Raw genomic sequence first — 25,193 nt, forward strand, 5'->3', positions numbered from 1 at the left:
TTTTCACTCCATCTTTCCACCTCCAATTTGGTCTCCCACTTCTCCTCGTTCCTTCCACCTCTGACACATATATCCTCTTGGTCAATCTTTCCTCACTCATTCTCTCCATGTGCCCAAACCATTTCAAAACACCCTCTTCTGCTCTCTCCACCACGCTCTTTTTATTTCCACACATCTCTCTTACCCTTACATTACTTACTCGATCAAACCACCTCACACCACACATTGTCCTCAAACATCTCATTTCCAGCACATCCACCCTCCTGCGCACAACTCTATCCATAGCCCACGCCTCGCAACCATACAACATTGTTGGAACCACTATTCCTTCAAACATACCCATTTTTGCTTTCCGAGATAATGTTCTCCACTTCCACACATTCTTCAAGGCTCCCAGGATTTTCGCCCCCTCCCCCACCCTATGATTCACTTCTGCTTCCATGGTTCCATCCGCTGCCAGATCCACTCCCATATATCTAAAACACTTTACTTCCTCCAGTTTTTCTCCATTCAAACTTACCTCCCAACTGACTTGACCCTCAACCCTACTGTACCTAATAACCTTGCTCTTATTCACATTTACTCTTAACTTTCTTCTTTCACACACTTTACCAAACTCAGTCACCAGCTTCTGCAGTTTCTCACATGAATCGGCCACCAGCGCTGTATCATCAGCGAACAACAACTGACTCACTTCCCAAGCTCTCTCATCCACAACAGACTTCATACTTGCCCCTCTTTCCAAAACTCTTGCATTCACCTCCCTAACAACCCCATCCATAAACAAATTAAACAACCATGGAGACATCACACACCCCTGCCGCAAACCTGCATTCACTGAGAACCAATCACTTTCCTCTCTTCCTACACGTACACATGCCTTACATCCTCGATAAAAACTTTTCACTGCTTCTAACAACTTGCCTCCCACACCATATATTCTTAATACCTTCCACAGAGCATCTCTATCAACTCTATCATATGCCTTCTCCAGATCCATAAATGCTACATACAAATCCATTTGCTTTTCTAAGTATTTCTCACATACATTCTTCAAAGCAAACACCTGATCCACACATCCTCTACCACTTCTGAAACCACACTGCTCTTCCCCAATCTGATGCTCTGTGCATGCCTTCACCCTCTCAATCAATACCCTCCCATATAATTTACTAGGAATACTCAACAAACTTATACCTCTGTAATTTGAGCACTCACTCTTATCCCCTTTGCCTTTGTACAATGGCACTATGCACGCATTCCGCCAATCCTCAGGCACCTCAACATGAGTCATACATACATTAAATAACCTTACCATCTTTTTATTCTCCTTAAAATTTAATGATACTCTCTTACCCCAACTCTCATCTGCCCTCTTTTTCACCTCTTGCACCTTTCTCTTGACCTCCTGCCTCCTTCATTTATACATCTCCCACTCATTTCCATTACTTCCCTGCAAACATCGTCCAAATGCCTCTCCTTTCTCTTTCACTAACAATCTTACTTCTTCATTCCACCACTCACTACCCTTTCTAATCTGCCCACATCCCACGCTTCTCATGCCACAAGCATTTTTTGCGCACGCCATCACTGCTTCCCTAAATACATCTCATTCCTACCCCACTCCCCTTACCTCCTTTGTTCTCACCTTTTTCCATTCTGTACTCAGTCTCTCCTGGTACTTCCTCACACAAATCTCCTTCCCAAGCTCACTTACTCTCACCACTCTTTTCACCCCAACATTCTCTCCTCTTTTCTGAAAACCTCTACAAATCTTCACCTTCACCTCCACAAGATAATGATCAGACATCCCTCCAGTTGCACCTCTCAGCACATTAACATCCAAAAGTCTTTCTTTCGCGCGCCTATCAATTAACACATAATCTAATAATGCTCTCTGGCCATCTCTCCTACTTACATACTTATTTTTTTTTTATTATTATACTTTGTCGCTGTCTCCCGCGTTTGCGAGGTAGCGCAAGGAAACAGACGGAAGAAATGGCCCAACCCCCACCCACACACATGTATATACATATGTCCACACACGCAAATATACATACCTACACAGCTTTCCACGGTTTACCCCAGACGCCTCACATGCCCTGATTCAATCCACTGACAGCACGTCAACCCCGGTATACCACATCGCTCCAATTCACTCTATTCCTTGACCTCCTTTCACCCTCCTGCATGTTCAGGCCCCGATCACACAAAATCTTTTTCACTCCATCTTTCCACCTCCAATTTGGTCTCCCTCTTCTCCTCGTTCCCTCCACCTCCGACACATATATCCTCTTGGTCAATCTTTCCTCACTCATTCTCTCCATGTGCCCAAACCACTTCAAAACACCCTCTTCTGCTCTCTCAACCACACTCTTTTTATTTCCACACATCTCTCTTACCCTTACGTTACTCACTCGATCAAACCACCTCACACCACACATTGTCCTCAAACATCTCATTTCCAGCACATCCATCCTCCTGCGCACAACTCTATCCATAGCCCACGCCTCGCAACCATACAACATTGTTGGAACCACTATTCCTTCAAACATACCCATTTTTGCTTTCCGAGATAATGTTCTCGACTTCCACACATTCTTCAAGGCCCCCAGAATTTTCGCCCCCTCCCCCACCCTATGATCCACTTCCGCTTCCATGGTTCCATCCGCTGCCAGATCCACTCCCAGATATCTAAAACACTTCACTTCCTCCAGTTTTTCTCCATTCAAACTCACCTCCCAATTGACTTGACCCTCAACCCTACTGTACCTAATAACCTTGCTCTTATTCACATTTACTCTTAACTTTCTTCTTCCACACACTTTACCAAACTCAGTCACCAGCTTCTGCAGTTTCTCACATGAATCAGCCACCAGCGCTGTATCATCAGCGAACAACAACTGACTCACTTCCCAAGCTCTCTCATCCCCAACAGACTTCATACTTGCCCCTCTTTCCAAAACTCTTGCATTTACCTCCCTAACAACCCCATCCATAAACAAATTGAACAACCATGGAGACATCACACACCCCTGCCGCAAACCTACATTCACTGAGAACCAATCACTTTCCTCTCTTCCTACACGTACATATGCCTTACATCCTCGATAAAAACTTTTCACTGCTTCTAACAACTTTCCTTCCACACCATATATTCTTAATATCTTCCACAGAGCATCTCTATCAACTCTATCATATGCCTTCTCCAGATCCATAAATGCTACATACAAATCCATTTGCTTTTCTAAGTATTTCTCACATACATTCTTCAAAGCAAACACCTGATCCACACATCCTCTACCACTTCTGAAACCACACTGCTCTTCCCCAATCTGATGCTCTGTACATGCCTTCACCCTCTCAATCAATACCCTCCCATATAATTTACCAGGAATACTCAACAAACTTATACCTCTGTAATTTGAGCACTCACTCTTATCCCCTTTGCCTTTGTACAATGGCACTATGCACGCATTCCGCCAATCCTCAGGCACCTCACCATGAGTCATACATACATTAAATAACCTTACCAACCAGTCAACAATACAGTCACCCCCTTTTTTAATAAATTCCACTGCAATACCATCCAAACCTGCTGCCTTGCCGGCTTTCATCTTCCGCAAAGCTTTCACTACCTCTTCTCTGTTTACCAAATCATTTTCCCTAACCCTCTCACTTTGCACACCACCTCGACCAAAACACCCTATATCTGCCACTCTATCATCAAACACATTCAACAAACCTTCAAAATACTCACTCCATCTCCTTCTCACATCACCACTACTTGTTATCACCTCCCCATTTGCGCCCTTCACTGAAGTTCCCATTTGCTCCCTTGTCTTACGCACTTTATTTACCTCCTTCCAGAACATCTTTTTATTCTCCCTAAAATTTAATGATACTCTCTCACCCCAACTCTCATTTGCCCTTTTTGTCACCTCTTGCACCTTTCTCTTGACCTCCTGTCTCTTACATACTTATACTTATGTATATCTCTCTTTTTAAACCAGGTATTCCCAATCACCAGTCCTTTTTCAGCACATAAATCTACTAGCTCTTCACCATTTCCATTTACAACGCTGAACACCCTATGTACCCCAATTATTCCCTCAACTGTCACATTACTCACCTTTGCATGCAAATCACCCATCACTATAACCCGGTCTTGTGCATCAAAACTACTAACACACTCACTCAGCTGCTCCCAAAACACTTGCCTCTCATGATCCTTCTTCTCAAGCCCAGGTGCATATGCACCAACAATCATCCATCTCTCTCCATCCACTTTCAGTTTTACCCATATCAATCTAGAGTTTACTTTCTTACACTCTATCACATACTCCCACCACTCCTGTTTCAGGAGTAGTGCTACTCCTTCCCTTGCTCTTGACCTCTCACTAACCCCTGACTTTACCCCCAAGACATTCCCAAACCACTCTTCCCCTTTACCTTTGAGCTTCGTTTCACTCAGAGCCAAAACATCCAGGTTCCTTTCCTCACACACATTTACATCCACACACATTTAGACACCCCAATCTGAGCCTTCGAGGAGGATGAGCACTCCCCGCGTAACTCCTTCTTCTGTTTCCCCTTTTAGAAAGTTAAAATACAAGGAGGGAAGGGTTTCCACCCCCCGCTCCCGTCCCCTTTAGTCACCTTCTACGACACGTGAGGTATGCGTGGGAAGTATTCTTTCTCCCCTATCCCCAGGGATCTAATATCTACTACAAATATTATATCTAATAAAGTGTACAGAATATCATTCCATAAGATAAACTTATTTCTATTTCTACTTCCTCACTCTTTAGATTATTTCAATATACAAAAATAATTAGGAAAATAATGCAACTTCCAATCTTTCAGATAGGGCCTACCTCTTGACAGCCTCTCATCTTTGGTATATCAACAACTTAAGCATTCTAAAAACTCTCTATCACTGACCTACTGTGAATTATAGAAGTCTGGTCCACCACAGTTTTTTTTATCTTACTGAATTTCTTCAGTGCACTGAACTGTTCTCCAGATGATGATGCTAATCTAATGGCAGTATGAGACTTTGCAAATGGATTTCTTGACTTTTTTTGTTCATATGGTGAGTGATGCGTTTCCAGAGATGTATCATTTTCTTTATCCACTGAGGAACTCAAATTCATGTCAGTAACATATTCTGTGTCATGTGAATCTGATGACTGGTCTGTGGAGCTGGGAATAGCACATTCATCATGTGACTCTTCAGTGTTATCAAGAGATGCTTCAACCTTCCTGCATTTCTTTGGTTGACAATACATGTTTTGGAGATCCCCTTCAGTTGGATCTCCGTCATTCACTTCAGGTTCTGGAACAAAGTATGGGAAAAATCTTTATGCAAAAGAAGCAGTTCCATCTATTTCACTAAATACTTTAATCTCTATGATTCTTACCACTCATTACAGAAGACTAACTGAACCATTTCCTTAAAAGATACATGGATGAGGCATGATGTAAAATATACAGAGGGGTATTAGTGAGATAAAGCAAGACCATAGTGCAGCAGACTGGAAGGTACAATAGTTGCTGAATACTGACGACACTTTTCTGTTCTGAATCAAAAGAGATTTTGGCCTTAATCATTCCAGTGAAATATGCTGGAAAAGGCTGTCAAGAGTAAATTCAAACATTTTTTTTTTTTTTTTATACTATTCGCCATTTCCCGCATTTGCGAGGTAGCGTTAAGAACAGAGGACTGGGCCTTACAGGGAAAATCCTCACCTGGCCCCCTTCTCTGTTCCTTCTTTTGGAAAATTAAAAAAAAACGAGAGGGGAGGATTTCCAGCCACCCACTCCCTCCCCTTTTAGTCGCCTTCTACGACACGCAGGGAATACGTGGGAAGTATTCTTTCTCCCCTATCCCCAGGGATAAAATTCAAACATATGTAAGGGCAAATCATTAGCAAAATATGGTAGGAATTACACAAGTAAAATAAATAATGTAGGTTTTGAAGACTGATAGGCTTTTTCTATCCAAGGTGGTGTCCAGCATGCAACATATTTTTGGGGGATAATCAGGTCAGCATTACTCCTACTCTCATAAAATTGGTGAGCAAGCTCTTGTTCACTCACCCATTTTGGTTAATCCTTGTATCATCAGCACTTTTTGCTTGATAAATGGGTTTGCTCAGTCAAACTGTGACCATCACCACACTGACATCACAAACCCACCACCTGCTCTTAGCCATCCAGAACTCCTGATTCACAGATCATTCAATACCTGTAAGTCTCTACTCTGCTGCCTGTCATGTGATGATACAGCACTGGTGGCTGATTCAAGTGAGAAACTGCAGAAGTTGATGACTGAGTTTGGAAAAGTGTGTGAAAGGAGAAAGTTGAGAGTAAATGTGAATAAGAGCAAGGTTATTAGGTTCACTAGGGTTGAGGGACAAGTTAATTGGGATGTAAGTTTGAATGGAGAAAGGTTGGAGGACGTAAAATGTTTTAGATATCTGGGAGTGGACTTGGCATCGAATGGAACCATAGAAGCAGAAGTGAGTCACATGGTGGGGGAGGAGACAAAGGTTCTGGGAGCGATGAAGAATGTGTGGAAGGAGAAACATTATCTCAGAGAGGAAAAATGGATATGTTTGAGGGGATAGTAGTTTCAACAATATGGTTGCAAGGCATGGGCTATAGACAGGGTTGTACAGAGGAAGGTGGAGGTGTTGGAAATAAAATGTTTAAGGACAATGTGTGGTGTGAGATGGTTTGATCGAATAAGTAATAAATGGGTATGAGAGATGTGTGGTAATACAAAGAGTGTGGTTGAGAGAGCAGAAGAGGGTGTGTTGAAATGGTTTGGACATTTGGAGAGAATGAGTGAGGAAAGATTGACAAAAAGTATATATGTATCAGAGGTGGAGGGAACAAGAAGTGGGAGACCAACTTGAAGGTGGAAGGATGGAGTGAAAAAGATTTTGAGTGATCCGGGCATGAACATACAGGAGGGTGAGAGGTGTGCAAGAAATAGAGTGAATTGGAACAATGTAGTATACCAGGGTCGATGTGTTGTCAATGGACTTACCCAGGGAATGTGAAACATCTGGGGTAAACCATAGAAAGGTCTGTGGGGCCTGGATGTGGATAGGGAGCTATGATTTCAGCACATTACACATGACAGCTAGAGACTGAGTGTGAATGAATGTCGCCTTTTTTGTCTGTTTTCCAGGCACTACCTTGCTGAAGTGGGGGAAGTGATGCTGTTTCCTGTGGGGTAGGGTGGTGCTGGGAATGGATTGAAGGCAAGCAAGTATGAATATGTACATGTGTATATATGTATATGTCTGTGTATGCATATGTATGTAAATGTGTATATGGTGATATGCATATGTATGTGCATGTATATGTATGAGTATGAGCATTTATGTATATACACACGTGAGAGGATGGGTCATTTTTCATCTGTTCCTGGTGCCATCTCGCTGATGCAGGAAATGGTGATCAAGTACAATAACAAAGATAGTTTCTTTTACCTTTTATTTAAGATTCTATATTTCATATTTCATCATTTCTATTCTTTAATTCATAATCTTTTTTCTGGTCATATGTGCGGAAGGTCGTATGTTGCATAGGTTATAAGTAGGGGAAAGCTTGTACTAAATCAATACATTCTAAAATGAACATTCCCTAACTTACTGATGATATAATGAAACAAACTGAAGCAACATAAATACAGAACTTCTTGTACACCATTCCTTTGTATAGTCTGAAAATTTTCCTTACTAAGTGCTATAACATCATACAATGAAAGTAGAAATTCATCTTGTGACAAAGTAAATTCATCATATGACAAAGCATTGCAAAGAGATCCGGTTATCTTTTACCTAACATGAAGTAGAGTAGAGCGCATTTATAAAATACTGTACATCTTTCATAATCACTACCATTTCAGTTTTGAATCATCAAAATTACAATGAAAGACATTCCATAGGTCTGTTTAAACACCATCCCCCCCCTCCCTCTCCCTCTATGTGTAGATACACTACGAAAATAAGTAAAAAGAAAATCCACAACTTCTCTGATCATCTCTCTTCTTCCTTTAAAAAGTATTAAAAAATCATGACTGAACCACAACAAATGAGTTCAATCAAATATAATTACCTGGTTTTCTTCTATTTAAGACTGAAGTTGAGACAGTAACTTCTTTACCCCTCATTGTTTGTCTTTCAGGAGTCATGATATTTGGCACAACAGGCCCCTTTTTGGTGAAGGTCTTGGTCCAAATGCTTGGATGAGCTGAGCTAATATCACCATACTTGTTCCAGCTTGATGACTTTGGCTCTGTAGGCTACAGGAAACAAGATAATTCATCAGTCAACCAATCAATATCAGATATACCATTCATCCAAAGTAAAATGTATAGCATTTCAGATCTCAGAATTGGATAAAATTTCCTATTAGGACACTTTACCACTTCTAAGTCCTAACTTATATTTCTTCTCTCTAAAACTTCACACAACCTACCCTATCTTTGAGAGCTCTTATCATTCCATGAATCATCACAATAAACATATTTGGTACTGTGAGAATGAATATTACTTTTTTTCTGTCAAAATGGATAATAAAAAAATCCCAGGATTAAAGCTTTTAAAAACAAGATGAGATATCTATGATGGTGTCAATCTATGTACCTCTTGTCCATGTGGTGAATCACATTTGTACAGCCTCTAAAATCACTCATATACATCCAGACAGATGTGGGTAAAAATGAAAGTGAATTATGATACGTTGATCTTTATCAATTCTTCTGCACTTGGCCATGAGAAGAATGGTAAAAAAGAGGTAGTGTTTTGGTTGCAACTGAGTGAGTGTCAGCTGTTTTGATGCAAGAGAAAAGATGCAAGAAAATGAGTATTAGTGATTGGTGATATGATGCAAAAGTAGATAAAGAGGCAGTTGATGTATAACAGAGGGGCATGGCACATTCAGCAAGATAAAGGAACAGTGACTGAGTGTACTTGGTTTAAAACGAGGGATGTACATAAGTATATGAGGGTGACAATGAAAGATGGTAAGCTGGCACTACTGGATTACGTACTAATTAATAAGCATGCAAAACAGAACTCTTTGATGTGAATGTGCTGAAAAGAGCAGCTTGTGGGATGTCTACTCATCACCAGGTAGAGGTGAGGATGAAAATTTATAGAGTGTTTTGGAAAAGGGGAAATGATATGAGGTAGAAGAGGGATGTGAATAAGTGAACCTGGAAAAAGAACATTTATGAAGAAATAACAGGATAGACTGAATATAGAAAGGCAAAATGGGAAAGTAAATGAAACTAAGGAAGTAGGTGAGGAATAAGAGGTATTTTAGTGAAGCAGTGTTGGCATGTGTGCAAGAAGTATGTGGCATGCAAAAGGCAGAAAATGGGCATATGAGAAAGGGTGCTGAGTTGTGGGAAGACAAAGTAATGTTGCCATGAAAGAGAGAGGTGTATAAGCCATACTTAAAGGGAAGCAGTGCAAATAACTAGGATAAGTAACTGAGAAAAAGGTAGGAGGCAGAAACGAAGCAGCAGGGGGAATTGGAAAATACTTAGGAAGGAGATTAAAATGATGAGAAAAACAAAAAAACAAATAGGAACATGAGAGAAATGGGCAGATGGGGGAGGTTAAGATGAGATAAAGTGAGTACTTTGAAGCTTTGCTGGATGTGTTTGACAATACACTGGCAGATGTAGGGTGTTTGGGTTGGATAGGTACACAAAGAAAGAGTCATACAGAGTGGTATGGTGAAAGAGATAAGGTGAAAACTTACTTAGGATCAAATATGAAAGCTTACTTAGAATGATCCAGGTAGCTGTCTTTTATTTCTGCCTCAGTAACATGTGGACTACTGGCATTTTGTCCACAAACATACAATCTCTCCTTGTCATAAGTAACACTTGACAACACTTAACTCATGCAGCTCATTCTTCACAACTACAGATTTTCCTGCACTGAGCATATGTGCTAGTCCTGCCTTTTGGCAAAATGGGTGGAGCAGTAGGTAGAAGTAGTAGGTAGGAACATTTAGGCACAAGTATTAGATACAAACATTAGGTAGAAACAGTAGGTAAAAGCTTTAGATAGAAGTCATTAGGAACATTAGGTAGGAGCCTCTGCAAACACTGCATTACACTTGCCCTCTACCAGTGGCCTATTAAGAATGAGGCAATAAAGGCTAAAAAGCAGCACTGGTGTTCTTTAGTTATGGAGACTGTTGCCACGGCCAACCCTTTGAGGAAGTTCCAATTGGAACAGGTGTCAGAGATATAGATAGATAGATAGATAGATAGAAATGTAGCATGGTTGCTGGAGTGGATAGCAATGCAGTTGAATTTCTTAAGAAAGGAGGTAACTAAGTTGATCATCTAATAGGATTTTCAATGGATCATGGTGAGGTGCCAGAGGACAGGCAGAAGGAACGTATAGTACCATTATGTAAAGGCAAGGAGAACAAAGATGAGTGTTTATATTACAAATGTATTAGTTTTCAGAGTGCAAGTGGTAAGTTGTATGGAAGAGTCATGATTGAGAGGGTAGTGTTAAGCACAGAGCATCAAAATGGGGAGGAAAAATGTGGTTTCAGGAGTGGTAAGGGACAAGTGGATCAGAAGTCTGCTTTCAAGAATATGTGGGAAATACTTACAGAAAGAGAAAGATCTGTATGTGGTATTTATGGATCTAGAGAAAGCATATGGTAGAGATCCTTTATGACAGGAATTGAAAATATATAGTGTGGGAGGCAAGCTATTAGAAGTAAGAAGGTTTTATCAAAAAAGTAAGGCATATGTGTGAGTAGGAGGGAAGAGGGTGAGTGGGTCTGCAGAATGTGATGTCATTATGGGTGTGTAATTTCTTTATGGATGAAATGGTGAGGGAGGAAAATGCAAGGGTCTTGGAAATACAAGCAGGTATGCCATCTGTAGGGAATGAAGGGGACTTGGAAGTACTCAAGTATTGTTAATGTTCTGATGATACAGAACTGTTGACAGAATTTTGAGTGAGACACTGTGGATGCAGGTGTCTGAGTTTGGGAGAATGTGTGAATGGATAAAGCTGTGAGTAACTGTAAGTAAAAGCAAGGTTATCTGGTTTAACACCACAGAGATAAAGGTTAACGGGTGAAACTTTGAATGGAGAAAACTTGGAGGAAGTGAAGCATTTTAAACACCTTGGAGTGGATATGGTAAAGAATGGAATCATGGAAGTGGAGGGGAGTCATATGGTGGGTGACAGGACGAAAGTTCTGGGAGTTCTGAGAAATGTATGGAAAGAGAGATCAGTATCTGGGAGAATGAAAATGATTATGTCTTAAGGTACAGTAGGAGTCCTAACATTATTGTATGGATGTGAGGCATGGGCTACAGATGAGAATGTATGGAAGAAGGTGGATGTGGTGGAAATAAAATGTCTAAGGACAACATATGGTGTGAGGAGGGTTGAACTAGTAAGTGTGGAAATAAGAAGAGTATGGTTGAAAGGGCTGAAGAGGAAAAAGTTTGACCATATGGAGAGAATGAGCAAGAAGAGGTTGAAAAAGAGGACATATGCGTCAGAAATGGAGGGGACAAGGAGGAGAAGAAAAATGAGATGGAAGGATGGAGTGAATAAGATATTGAGTGCATTACCCATCACAGCAAGAGAATGGATGTGAGCAAATGGGACCTTTTCTTAGTCTATCCCTCTCTTCTATCTGGGAAATGACAAAAAGGTATGAAAGAAAATAAAGATCTAAACTGTCCAGTTTGTCACAATCTAAACTGACGTTACACCATGATATATCCCTTTCTTTAAGTAGAATCTTAATTCTATTTGTATTCACTTTCAGCATCCTCTTCCTTAATACTTCGATGAAATGTCACATCATTCTATCTAGCTCTTCCTTTGAGTTAGCTAACAACACAGCATCATATTCATACAGTAACTGCAGTAACTTCCGTTCTCTCTCTCTCTGCATCATTAAGTTTTACACCACAATCACCCTCCCTTGCTCTCACTTCATGTAATGCCCTATCCATAAGAAAACATGAAATAATGATGATGACATCACTTAACCCTAATGCACTCACACACTTATGTCAAACCCCCTCACTCATTCCATCAATTATTTTCGTACACACACTGCTTCCATTATAAAAGCTCATCATAGCATTCGCAAGTCTTCCATGCACATCATAAAGAGTCAGAATTTCCTAAATGATTTCCTGTTCACTCTATCATATGCCTTTCCAAATCCAGAAACAATGTATATACCTTTTTCTAGAACATTCTCTACTACTTATCTAAGTGCAAAAATCTGGTCTTTGCACTCTCTTCTTTTCTCTAAAAACATGCTGGTTGTCATCAAGGAGGAGTTCACTACTTCTTTTAACACAATCAGTCACTGTCCTACATATATTTCACCAATTATGCTTGAAAGACTTATTTCTCCGTAATCTTGTCTAGTTAGTTTCACTCTTCATAACAGAATATTCAATTTCAATTTTTCACAAACCAATATGGCACAGTCCAAAACATACTCCAATCACATCCTGGATGAAAGGGAAAACGAAGAGTATCAGAAAATGAATATATATATATATTTATATTTTATTTATTATAATTTGTCGCTGTCTCCCGCGTTTGCGAGGTAGCGCAAGGAAACAGACGAAAGAAATGGCCCAACCCCCCCCCCATACACATACGTCCACACACGCAAATATACATACCTACACAGCTTTCCATGGTTTACCCCAGACGCTTCACATGCCTTGCTTCAATCCACTGACAGCACGTCAACCCCGGTATACCACATCGCTCCAATTCACCCTATTCCTTGCCCTCCTTTCACCCTCCTGCATGTTCAGGCCCCGATCACACAAAATCTTTTTCACTCCATCTTTCCACCTCCAATTTGGTCTCCCTCTTCTCCTTGTTCCCTCCACCTCCGACACATATATCCTCTTGGTCAATCTTTCCTCACTCATCCTCTCCATGTGCCCAAACCACTTCAAAACACCCTCTTCTGCTCTCTCAACCACGCTCTTTTTATTTCCACACATCTCTTTTACTCTTACGTTACTCACTCGATCACACCACACATTGTCCTCAAACATCTCATTTCCAGCACATTCATCCTCCTGCGCACAACTCTATCCATAGCCCACGCCTCGCAACCATACAACATTGTTGGAACCACTATTCCTTCAAACATACCCATTTTTGCTTTCCGAGATAATGTTCTCGACTTCCACACATTCTTCAAGGCCCCCAGGATTTTCGCCCCCTCCCCCACCCTATGATCCACTTCCGCTTCCATGGTTCCATCCGCTGCCAGATCCACTCCCAGATATCTAAAACACTTCACTTCCTCCAGTTTTTCTCCATTCAAACTCACCTCCCAATTGACTTGACCCTCAACCCTACTGTACCTAATAACCTTGCTCTTATTCACATTTACTCTTAACTTTCTTCTTCCACACACTTTTCCAAACTCAGTCACCAGCTTCTGCAGTTTCTCACATGAATCAGCCACCAGCGCTGTATCATCAGCGAACAACAACTGACTCACTTCCCAAGCTCTCTCATCCCCAACAGACTTCATACTTGCCCCTCTTTCCAAAACTCTTGCATTCACCTCCCTAACAACCCCATCCATAAACAAATTAAACAACTATGGAGACATCACACACCCGTGCCGCAAACCTACATTCACTGAGAACCAATCACTTTCCTCTCTTCCTACACGTACACATGCCTTACATCCTCGATAAAAACTTTTCACTGCTTCTAACAACTTTCCTCCCACACCATATATTCTTAATACCTTCCACAAAGCATCTCTATCAACTCTATCATATGCCTTCTCCAGATCCATAAATGCTACATACAAATCCATTTGCTTTTCTAAGTATTTCTCACATACATTCTTCAAAGCAAACACCTGATCCACACATCCTCTACCACTTCTGAAACCACACTGCTCTTCCCCAATCTGATGCTCTGTACATGCCTTCACCCTCTCAATCAATACCCTCCCATATAATTTACCAGGAATACTCAACAAACTTATACCTCTGTAATTTGAGCACTCACTCTTATCCCCTTTGCCTTTGTACAATGGCACTATGCACGCATTCCGCCAATCCTCAGGCACCTCACCATGAGTCATACATACATTAAATAACCTTACCAACCAGTCAACAATACAGTCACCCCCTTTTTTAATAAATTCCACTGCAATACCACCCAAACCTGCTGCCTTGCCGGCTTTCATCTTCCGCAAAGCTTTCACTACCTCTTCTCTGTTTACCAAATCATTTTCCCTAACCCTCTCACTTTGCACACCACCTCGACCAAAACACCCTATATCTGCCACTCTATCATCAAACACATTCAACAAACCTTCAAAATACTCACTCCATCTCCTTCTCACATCACCACTACTTGTTATCACCTCCCCATTTGCGCCCTTCACTGAAGTTCCCATTTGCTCCCTTGTCTTACGCACTTTATTTACCTCCTTCCAGAACATCTTTTTATTCTCCCTAAAATTTAATGATACTCTCTCACCCCAACTCTCATTTGCCCTTTTTTTCACCTCTTGCACCTTTCTCTTGACCTCCTGTCTCTTTCTTTTATACATCTCCCACTCAATTGCATTTTTTCCCTGCAAAAATCGTCCAAATGCCTCTCTCTTCTCTTTCACTAATACTCTTACTTCTTCATCCCACCACTCACTACCCTTTCTAATCAACCCACCTCCCACTCTTCTCATGCCACAAGCATCTTTTGTGCAATCCATCACTGATTCCCTAAATACATCCCATTCCTCCCCCACTCCCCTTACTTCCATTGTTCTCACCTTTTTCCATTCTGTACTCAGTCTCTCCTGGTACTTCCTCACACAGGTCTCTTTCTCAAGCTCACTTACTCTCACCACCCTCTTCACCCCAACATTCACTCTTCTTTTCTGAAAACCCATACAAATCTTCACCTTAGCCTCCACAAGATAATGATCAGACATCCCTCCAGTTGCACCTCTCAGCACATTAACATCCAAAAGTCTCTCTTTCGCACGCCTGTCAATTAACACGTAATCCAATAACGCTCTCTGGCCATCTCTCCTACTTACATAAGTATACTTATGTATATCTCGCTTTTTAAACCAGGTATTCCCAATCATCAGTCCTTTTTCAGCACATAAATCTACAAGCTCTTCACCATTTCGATTTACAACACTGAACACCCCATGTATACCAATTATTCCCTCAACTGCCACATTACTGAAGCTCCTCGGATGATCATAGACCTGACCCTTAACAGTGGAGAAGTTAAAACAGAAGCAAAAGATGAAAGAAGGCAGAGATCACTTCAGGATGGGTTGTCTAAATATGTATGGATGTAACCAGATGAAAAGAAAGTAAAGAAAGATAGCATGTTTGAGGAAAGGGACCACGATGGTCTGACTCTCAGCACAACAAAGCTCAAGGGTAATGGTGAAGAAAGGTCTGGAATATCTCAGGTAAAGTCAGGGGTTATACTGAGGGCAAAGTCTTACGCAAGAGTTGTGGGAATGTGCACGGGTGTAAGTAAGTAAGCTCCAGATTGATGTGGGTAAAGATGAAAGTGGATTTAGAGATGGGTGATTATGAGTGCTTTTACATGTGGCCATGTGATGAAAGATGATGATGAGAGGCAAGTCTTTTGGACACAGCTGAGTGAATGTGTCAGCAGTTTTGAAGCAAGTGATCAGGTGAGTATTATTGATAGGTGATTTAAATGCCGGTAAGTAATATGGCAGCTGAGAGTATTACTGGGGAGCATGGGGCATTTAGTAAGGCAAATGAAAATGGCGAACAGCTAATGGAGTTGCGCACTGAAAAGGGACTGGTGATTGGGAGTACCTGTTTTAAATAGAGAGACAAACATAAGCTTAAAGTATATGTGGGTGAGTAGAAAAGATGATAAGCAGGCATTAATGGAATACATACTAAATGATTGGCAGGCAAAAGTGAGACTCTTGGATGTGAATAAGCAGAGACGGGCAGCTGGTGGGCTGTCTGATCATTACCTGGTAGAGAAAAGAGTGAAGATTTGTAGAGGTTTTCAAATGAGGAAACAATATGATTGTGAACAGAGTAGTGAAAGTAACCGAGTTTAGAAAAGAGACTTTTGTGAATACACACTACAAGAGACTTGAGTGTTAAATGGCAAAAGGTGAGTGCAAACAAAGCAAAGGGAGTGGGTGAGTAATGGGAGGTAATAAGGGAAGCAGTAGTGGTAAAAGTGAGAAGTGGGTGGCATACAGGTAGGAGGTGGGCAGGTGAGAAAGGGTAGTGAGTGGTGGGATGATGAAGTAAATTTGCTAGTGAATAAAAAAAGAGGTGTATGAGCAAAATCAATAAGGAAGGAGTGCAAGTGACCGGAAGATATACGAGAGAAGGCAACATGAGGTCAAGAGGAGAGTGAAGGGATCGAAGAAAAGGGCAAACAGAGTTGGGGTGAGTGATTATAAGTAATTTCTAGGGAGAATAAGATGCTTTGGAAGAGACTAAAAGTGTAAGAAACACAAGAAAACAATGGGAACATTGGTGGAGGTCAATGGGGAAGTGGGAATAGGTAATGGTGAGGTGAAGAGATGGAGTGAGTACATGTATTATGGAAGACTGTTAATTGTGTTTGATGACAGGATGGCAGATGTAGTGTCTTTAGGTTGGGGAGATATGCATAATGAGAGTAATGGAAAGTGGTCTGGTGAAGAAAGAAGTGGTGGAGAAAGCCTTAGGTAAGATGAAATTAGGTAAGGCAGCTGGAGTGTACCTCATAAGTTGTATAGGAGAGAGTTGATGGAGGGCTTGAAGGCATGTATAGAGCATCAGACTGGAGAGGAACAATGCAGTTTCAGGACTGGTAGAGGATATGCGGATCAGGTGTTTGCTTTAAAGAATATATACGAGGAATACTATGAGAAACAGAATGATATGTATGAGGCATTTATGGATCCACAGAAAGCAAGTGACAAGGTTGGTGGGATGCCTTGTGAAAGGTTTTACAGATATACAGTGTAGAAGGAAAGCTACTAGGAACAATCAGAAGTTTTTATTGTGTAAGGCATGTATGCAAGCAGGTAGAGAGAAATAAGAGTGGTTCTGGGTGGAAGCTGGTCTGCAACAGGGGTGTGTGAAGTCACCATGGCAGTTTAATTTGTTTGTGGATGCAGTTGATGCAGTGGTGAGTGAGCTAAATGAAAGACTCTTAGAGATTGGGAAAATATGCAATCTGTATGGAGTGACAAGGTCTGGGAAGTGAGTCAGTCATTTGCTGATGATACAACACAGGTGGCAAGATTGCTAAAAAACTATAGAAGTTGGTGTCAAAGTTTACATGAGTTTACATGGGAAAGACAGACAACAGGAGGCCTGATTGGCCCACGACTGGGTTGTCTGAAAAAAAAAATAATTAAACTTGACAAGAAAAATTCAATTCTGCTCGGTACTTTTTGAAGCTATTACCGACTCCCCACTGCTGCACATAAACCTTCCAATGTCCTCGTTATCATTGTTGTTTATGCATTTATTTCTGGTATTTTTCTCAAAGTATACCTGAATTTATAAAATATTTGTCTGAATGACTTTTGAACGTATCTATAGTTTTAGCATTCACTATGTCTGACAGTAACTTATTCCAGTGTTCAATACACCTATAGGAAAAAAAGCGTTTTCCCACATCTGTACTAAATCTTTTAGCTTTGAGTTTTATTCCATTTGTCCTAGTAACCATATTTTCTTGTACTTCGAAAAGATGCCCATGGTTTACTTTATTAAACTTGTTCAGAATTTGAACACTTGGATTAATTCACTGTGAAGTCTATGTTTTTTAGGGAATAGATCTAATCATTCTAGCCTCTCTTTGTATGCTAGATTTCTAAAGGATGGAACCAATTTTGTTGTGCATCTTTGTACTTGCTCTAATTTTTCCTTATCTCTTTTATAGTTTGGGCATCAAAACTGGACTGTATATTCAAGGTGTGGTCTTACTAGAGAGTTGTAAAGTGTGAGAATTGTTTCTGGTGTCTTTCAATCTATGTTCCTGGCAGTGAAACCTAACATTTGGTTATCTTTGTGAGAGTATGAGAAAGAAGGAAGTTGTAGGTAAATGTGAATAAAAGCAAGGTTAAGTTTAGCAAGGCAGAAGGGAAGGTTAGTCAGTGTATGAGTCTGAATGGAGAATATTTAGAGGAAGTGAAGTGTTTTAGATACTTGGGAGTGGACATGGCAGTGAATGGAATAATGGAATCAGAGGTGAGTTACAGGATGGGCGAGAAGGCAAAGGTTCTTTGAGAAATGAGGAATGTGTGTAAAACTCTGGGAGGGCAACAATGGGCATGTTTGAAGGTAGTTCCAATGATATTGTATGGATGCGAAGGATGTGTGGAAGAGGGTCGATGTGTTGGAAATCAAATAACTATGGACAATATGTGGTGTGATGTGGTTTATCTATCTATCCATCCATTCTATCTCTGAAGCCTGTTCCCTCTGGGAACTCCCTTCAAAGGGGTGACCATGGCAAAAGAGTCTCCACTTATTCCTGTTCTTACATACCTCTCACATTCTTCCACCATTTCTCTCCCTCCAGTACTCTTCCACTCTATTTCCCCATGTCCCAGTGGTCTTCCTCTCACATCAACCCCTTTAATAGTATTATCATACACTCTCCTTGTACAGTTCCTATCTTGCATTCTTTCCACCTGTCCAAACCACATCAGAGTATTATGTTTCACCCACTCTACTATTCCATCATACATTCCTTTTGCATTCCCTGCCATACTAAATCTCTCATACACCCCTTCATTTCTTTCTTCATTCCATGTACTCAGACCATACACTCCTCTCAAATGGTTCATTTCCTCAGTCTGGATCCCTGACCTATGTGACTCCTTCCTTGTCAATGTTTCAGCTGCATAGGTTAGGGTCAAGAGGACTATGCTGTCTGTTAATCCTTTCTCTGCTTTCATACTTACACCTATGCCCTTCAGTATTCTATTAATGGACCCCATGACTCTTCTACCCTGTAATGCTCTCTCCCTTATCTCTCCTTCCATATCACCAAATTTACCTAAGACAGCCCCTAAATACTTAAATTCTGTCACATCTTCAAATCTTTCTTCTCCCATATTCATAACAGTTTAGTACACTTGCTTCTTTCACTCTATATGGTTTTACAAAATCTATACTTTCACTCTGTTTCAAACACCATTATTCTACTTTTATTTGCATTTACCTCCATTCACTTATGCTTACGCACATCAAAAGCACACTTACAACCTTCTACAACTCCTTTTCACTCTCAGAAAACAACACAGCATTATCCACAACCAGGCTTGTCACTAGCCACCACACCTCAACATTTGACTCCATCTCTGCACCATTTTTCCCTAGTTTTGCTTTCACCTCTCTTATTACTCCATCCACTCTTATTACTCAACAATCTTCCATAAATTTTTCCTGGTGTCAGTTGTTGTTTGCTGATGATACAGCACTTGTGGCTGATTTGAGAGAGAAACTGAAGAAGTTGGTGACATTTTGGAAGAGTATGTGAAAGGAGAAAGCTGAGAGTAAATATGAATAACTGCAAGGCTATTAGGTGCAGCAGGACTGAGGGATAAGTTAGTTGGCATGTAAGTTTGAATGGATAGAGTGAACTGTTTTAGATATCTGGGAGTGGACTTGGCTGTGAATGGAACCATGGAAGGAGTGAGTCACAGGGTTGGGGAGGGGGTGAAGTTTCACGGACCAAAGAAAGATGTGCAGAAAAAGAGAACATTATCTTGGAAAGCAAAAATAGACATGATTGAAGGAATAGTAGTTCCAACAATATCATATGGTCATGGGACATGGGGTATAGATAGGGTTGTGTGGAGGGGGTAGATGCATTGGAAATGAAGTGTTTGAGGACGGTATGTGGTATGAGGTGGTTTGATGGCGTGAGTGATGAAAGGGTGAGAGAGATGAGTGGTAGTGAAAGGAATGTTGTTGAGAGAGCAGAGGAGGGTGTGTTGAGATGGTTTGGGCATTTTTCTTTTTCAACAAAGAGGATGTATGTGTCAGAAGTGGAGGGAACAAGGAAAAGCATGAGACCAAAATGGAGGTGGAAGGATGGAGTAAAAAAGATTTTGAGCAATCAGGGACTGAACATGCATGAGGGTGAAAGGCATGCACAGAATACAATGAATTGGAATGATGTGGTATACTGTGGTCAACGTCCTGTTAATGGATTGAACCAGGGCATGTGAAACGTCTGGAGTAAACCATGGAAAGGTCTGTGGGGCCTGGATGTGGATAGGGAGCTGTGGTTTCAGTGCATTACACATGACAGATAGTGTGTGGATGTAAGCAGATAAGGCCTTTTTTGTATGTTTCCTGGCACTATCTCGCAGATGCAGGGTGTGGTGATGCTGTTTCCTGTGGAGTGGGGTTGGCGCCGGGAATGAAGAAAGATGAGCAAGCGAGAATATGTACATGTGTATATATGTATGTGATGTGTACGTATGTATGAGTATGTATGTATATATGCATGTATGTATATGAACGTGTATGTGCGTATGTGTATATATATATATATATATATATTTTTTTTGCTTTGTCGCTGTCTCCCGCGTTTGCGAGGTAGCGCAAGGAAACAGACGAAAGAAATGGCCCAACCCACCCCCATTCACATGTATATACATACGTCCACACACGCAAATATACATACCTACAAAGCTTTCCATGGTTTACCCCAGACGCTTCACATGCCCTGATTCATTCCTCTGACAGCACGTCAACCCCGGTATACCACATCGATCCAATTCACTCTATTCCTTGCCCTCCTTTCACCCTCCTGCATGTTCAGGCCCCGATCACACAAAATCTTTTTCACTCCATCTTTCCACCTCCAATTTGGTCTCCCACTTCTCGTTCCCTCCACCTCCGACACATATATCCTCTTGGTCAATCTTTCCTCACTCATTCTCTCCATGTGCCCAAACCATTTCAAAACACCCTCTTCTGCTCTCTCAACCACGCTCTTTTTATTTCCACACATCTCTCTTACCCTTACGTTACTTACTCGATCAAACCACCTCACACCACACATTGTTCTCAAACATCTCATTTCCAGCACATCCATCCTCCTGCGCACAACTCTATCCATAGCCCACGCCTCGCAACCATACAACGTTGTTGGAACCACTATTCCTTCAAACATACCCATTTTTGCTTTCCGAGATAATGTTCTCGACTTCCACACATTCTTCAAGGCTCCTAGGATTTTCGCCCCCTCCCCCACCCTATGATCCACTTCCGCTTCCATGGTTCCATCCACTGCCAGATCCACTCCCAGATATCTAAAACACTTTACTTCCTCCAGTTTTTCTCCATTCAAACTTACCTCCCAATTGACTTGACCCTCAACCCTACTGTACCTAATAACCTTGCTCTTATTCACATTTACTCTTAGCTTTCTTCTTTCACACACTTTACCAAACTCAGTCACCAGCTTCTGCTGTTTCTCACATGAATCAGCCACCAGCGCTGTATCATCAGCGAACAACAACTGACTCACTTCCCAAGCTCTCTCATCCCCAACAGACTTCATGCTTGCCCCTCTTTCCAAAACTCTTGCATTCACCTCCCTAACAACCCCATCCATAAACAAATTAAACAACCATGGAGACATCACACACCCCTACCGCAAACCTACATTCACTGAGAACCAATCACTTTCCTCTCTTCCTACACGTACACATGCCTTACATCCTCGATAAAAACTTTTCACTGCTTCTAACAACTTTCCTCCCACACCATATATTCTTAATACCTTCCACAGAGCATCTCTATCAACTCTATCATATGCCTTCTCCAGATCCATAAATGCTACATACAAATCCATTTGCTATTCTAAGTATTTCTCACATACATTCTTCAAAGCAAACACCTGATCCACACATCCTCTACCACTTCTGAAACCACACTGCTCTTCCCCAATCTGATGCTCTGTACATGCCTTCACCCTCTCAATCAATACCCTCCCATATAATTTACCAGGAATACTCAACAACTTATACCTCTGTAATTTGAGCACTCACTCTTATCCCCTTAGCCTTTGTACAATGGCACTATGCACGCATTCCGCCAATCCTCAGGCACCTCACCATGAGTCATACATACATTAAATAACCTTACCAACCAGTCAATAATACAGTCACCTCCTGAAACAGGAGTTGTGGGAGTATGTGATAGAATGTAAGAAAGTAAATTCTCGATTAATATGGGTAAAACTGAAAGTTGATGGAGAGAGATGGGTGATTATTGGTGCATATGCACCTGGGCATGAGAAGAAAGATCATGAGAGGCAAGTGTTTTGGGAGCAGCTGAATGACTGTGTTCGTGGTTTTGATGCACGAGACCGGGTTATAGTGATGGGTGATTTGAATGCAAAGGTGAGTAATGTGGCAGTTGAGGGAATAATTGGTATACATGGGGTGTTCAGTGTTGTAAATGGAAATGGTGAAGAGCTTGTAGATTTATGTGCTGAAAAAGGACTGGCGATTGGGAATACCTGGTTTAAAAAGCGAGATATACATAAGTATATGTATGTAAGTAGGAGAGATGGCCAGAGAGCGTTATTGAATTACGTGTTAATTGACAGGCGTGCGAAAGAGAGACTTTTGGATGTTAATGTGCTGAGAGGTGCAACTGGAGGGATGTCTGATCATTATCTTGTGGAGGCTAAGGTGAAGATTTGTATGGGTTTTCAGAAAAGAAGAGTGAATGTTGGGGTGAAGAGGGTGGTGAGAGTAAGTGAGCTTGGGAAGGAGACTTGTGTGAGGAAGTACCAGGAGAGACTGAGTACAGAATGGAAAAAGGTGAGAACAATGGAAGTAAGGGGAGTGGGGGAGGAATGGGATGTATTTAGGGAATCAGTGATGGATTGCGCAAAAGATGCTTGTAGCATGAGGAGAGTGGGAGGTGGGTTGATTAGAAAGGGTAGTGAGTGGTGGGATGAAGAAGTAAGATTATTAGTGAAAGAGAAGAGAGAGGCATTTGGACGATTTTTGCAGGGAAAAAATGCAATTGAGTGGGAGATGTATAAAAGAAAGAGACAGGAGGTCAAGAGAAAGGTGCAAGAGGTGAAAAAGAGGGCAAATGAGAGTTGGGGTGAGAGAGTATCATTAAATTTTAGGGAGAATAAAAAGATGTTCTGGAAGGAGGTAAATAAGGTGCGTAAGACAAGTGAGCAAATGGGAACTTCAGTGAAGGGCGCAAATGGGGAGGTGATAACAAGTAGTGGTGATGTGAGAAGGAGATGGAGTGAGTATTTTGAAGGTTTGTTGAATGTGTTTGATGATAGAGTGGCAGATATAGGGTGTTTTGGTCGAGGTGGCGTGCAAAGTGAGAGGGTTTGGGAAAATGATTTGGTAAACAGAGAAGAGGTAGTAAAAGCTTTGCGGAAGATGAAAGCCGGCAAGGCAGCAGGTTTGGATGGTATTGCAGTGGTGTGTATATATATATATATATATATATATATATATATATATATATATATATATATATATATTTTTTTTTTTTTTTTTTTTTTTTATACTTTGTCGCTGTCTCCCGCGTTTGCGAGGCAGCGCAAGGAAACAGACGAAAGAAATGGCCCAACCCCCCCCCCATACACATGTACATACACACGTCCACACACGCAAATATACATACCTACACAGCTTTCCATGGTTTACCCCAGACGCTTCACATGCCTTGCTTCAATCCACTGACAGCACGTCAACCCCTGTATACCACATCGACTCCAATTCACTCTATTCCTTGCCCTCCTTTCACCCTCCTGCATGTTCAGGCCCCGATCACACAAAATCTTTTTCACTCCATCTTTCCACCTCCAATTTGGTCTCCCTCTTCTCCTCGTTCCCTCCACCTCCGACACATATATCCTCTTGGTCAATCTTTCCTCACTCATTCTCTCCATGTGCCCAAACCATTTCAAAACACCCTCTTCTGCTCTCTCAACCACGCTCTTTTTATTTCCACACATCTCTCTTACCCTTACGTTACTTACTCGATCAAACCACCTCACACCACACATTGTCCTCAAACATCTCATTTCCAGCACATCCATGCTCCTGCGCACATCTCTATCCATAGCCCACGCCTCGCAACCATACAGCATTGTTGGAACCACTATTCCCTCAAACATACCCATTTTTGCTTTCCGAGATAATGTTCTCGACTTCCACACATTTTTCAAGGCTCCCAAAATTTTCGCCCCCTCCCCCACCCTATGATCCACTTCCGCTTCCATGGTTCCATCCGCTGACAGATCCACTCCCAGATATCTAAAACACTTCACTTCCTCCAGTTTTTCTCCATTCAAACTCACCTCCCAATTGACTTGACCCTCACCCCTACTGTACCTAATAACCTTGCTCTTATTCACATTTACTCTTAACTTTCTTCTTCCACACACTTTACCAAACTCAGTCACCAGCTTCTGCAGTTTCTCACATGAATCAGCCACCAGCGCTGTATCATCAGCGAACAACAACTGACTCACTTCCCAAGCTCTCTCATCCCCAACAGACTTCATACTTGCCCCTCTTTCCAGGACTCTTTCCAGGATGCTCTGTGGAAGGTATTAAGAATATATGGTGTGGGAGGCAAGTTGTTAGAAGCAGTGAAAAGTTTTTATCGAGGTTGTAAGGCATGTGTACGTGTAGGAAGAGAGGAAAGTGATTGGTTCTCAGTGAATGTAGGTTTGCGGCAGGGGTGTGTGATGTCTCCATGGTTGTTTAATTTGTTTATGGATATATATATATATATATATATATATATATATATATATATATATATATATATATATAAAGGGGAAGTAAATGTTTATAGTTGTGTTACTGGAGTGATAGTTTTCATACATGGTGCTTTGACAAGAAAATAGTGAAACTGGAAAAAATGTAGCTTAGACATTGAAGCTTATTGATACAGTGGTTAAATTGATGAGAACAACTATTGACGTTTGTGTAAATAAATTATACATTTTCCCTTTTTCATAGCCAGAGGTTGAACCATTATGTGACATTCATTTTTTCATTTCATTTCAAGCTAGAAGTTTCAGTTTCTAAATTATTTCTTACATTTTTCATATGTATATATATGTATA

The 25,193-nt window shown here is 41.1% G+C and overlaps 1 protein-coding gene across 1 annotated transcript in view; it reads right to left on the reverse strand.

Annotated features, from left to right (window-relative positions):
• The window catches only part of LOC139755982 (uncharacterized), a 72,413-nt gene that overhangs the window by 40,288 nt on the left and 6,932 nt on the right, over positions 1–25,193 (reverse strand). Inside the window, exons 3-4 of the mRNA XM_071674854.1 lie at positions 8,134–8,320; positions 4,945–5,338 (exon numbers count right to left, since the gene is read on the reverse strand). Coding sequence (XP_071530955.1) covers positions 4,945–5,338; positions 8,134–8,320 — 581 coding nt within the window. The remainder of the gene's footprint in view (positions 1–4,944; positions 5,339–8,133; positions 8,321–25,193) is intronic.

This window comes from Panulirus ornatus, chromosome 20 (genome assembly GCF_036320965.1).
Source record: "Panulirus ornatus isolate Po-2019 chromosome 20, ASM3632096v1, whole genome shotgun sequence".
NCBI classification, from domain to species: Eukaryota; Metazoa; Arthropoda; class Malacostraca; order Decapoda; family Palinuridae; genus Panulirus; species Panulirus ornatus.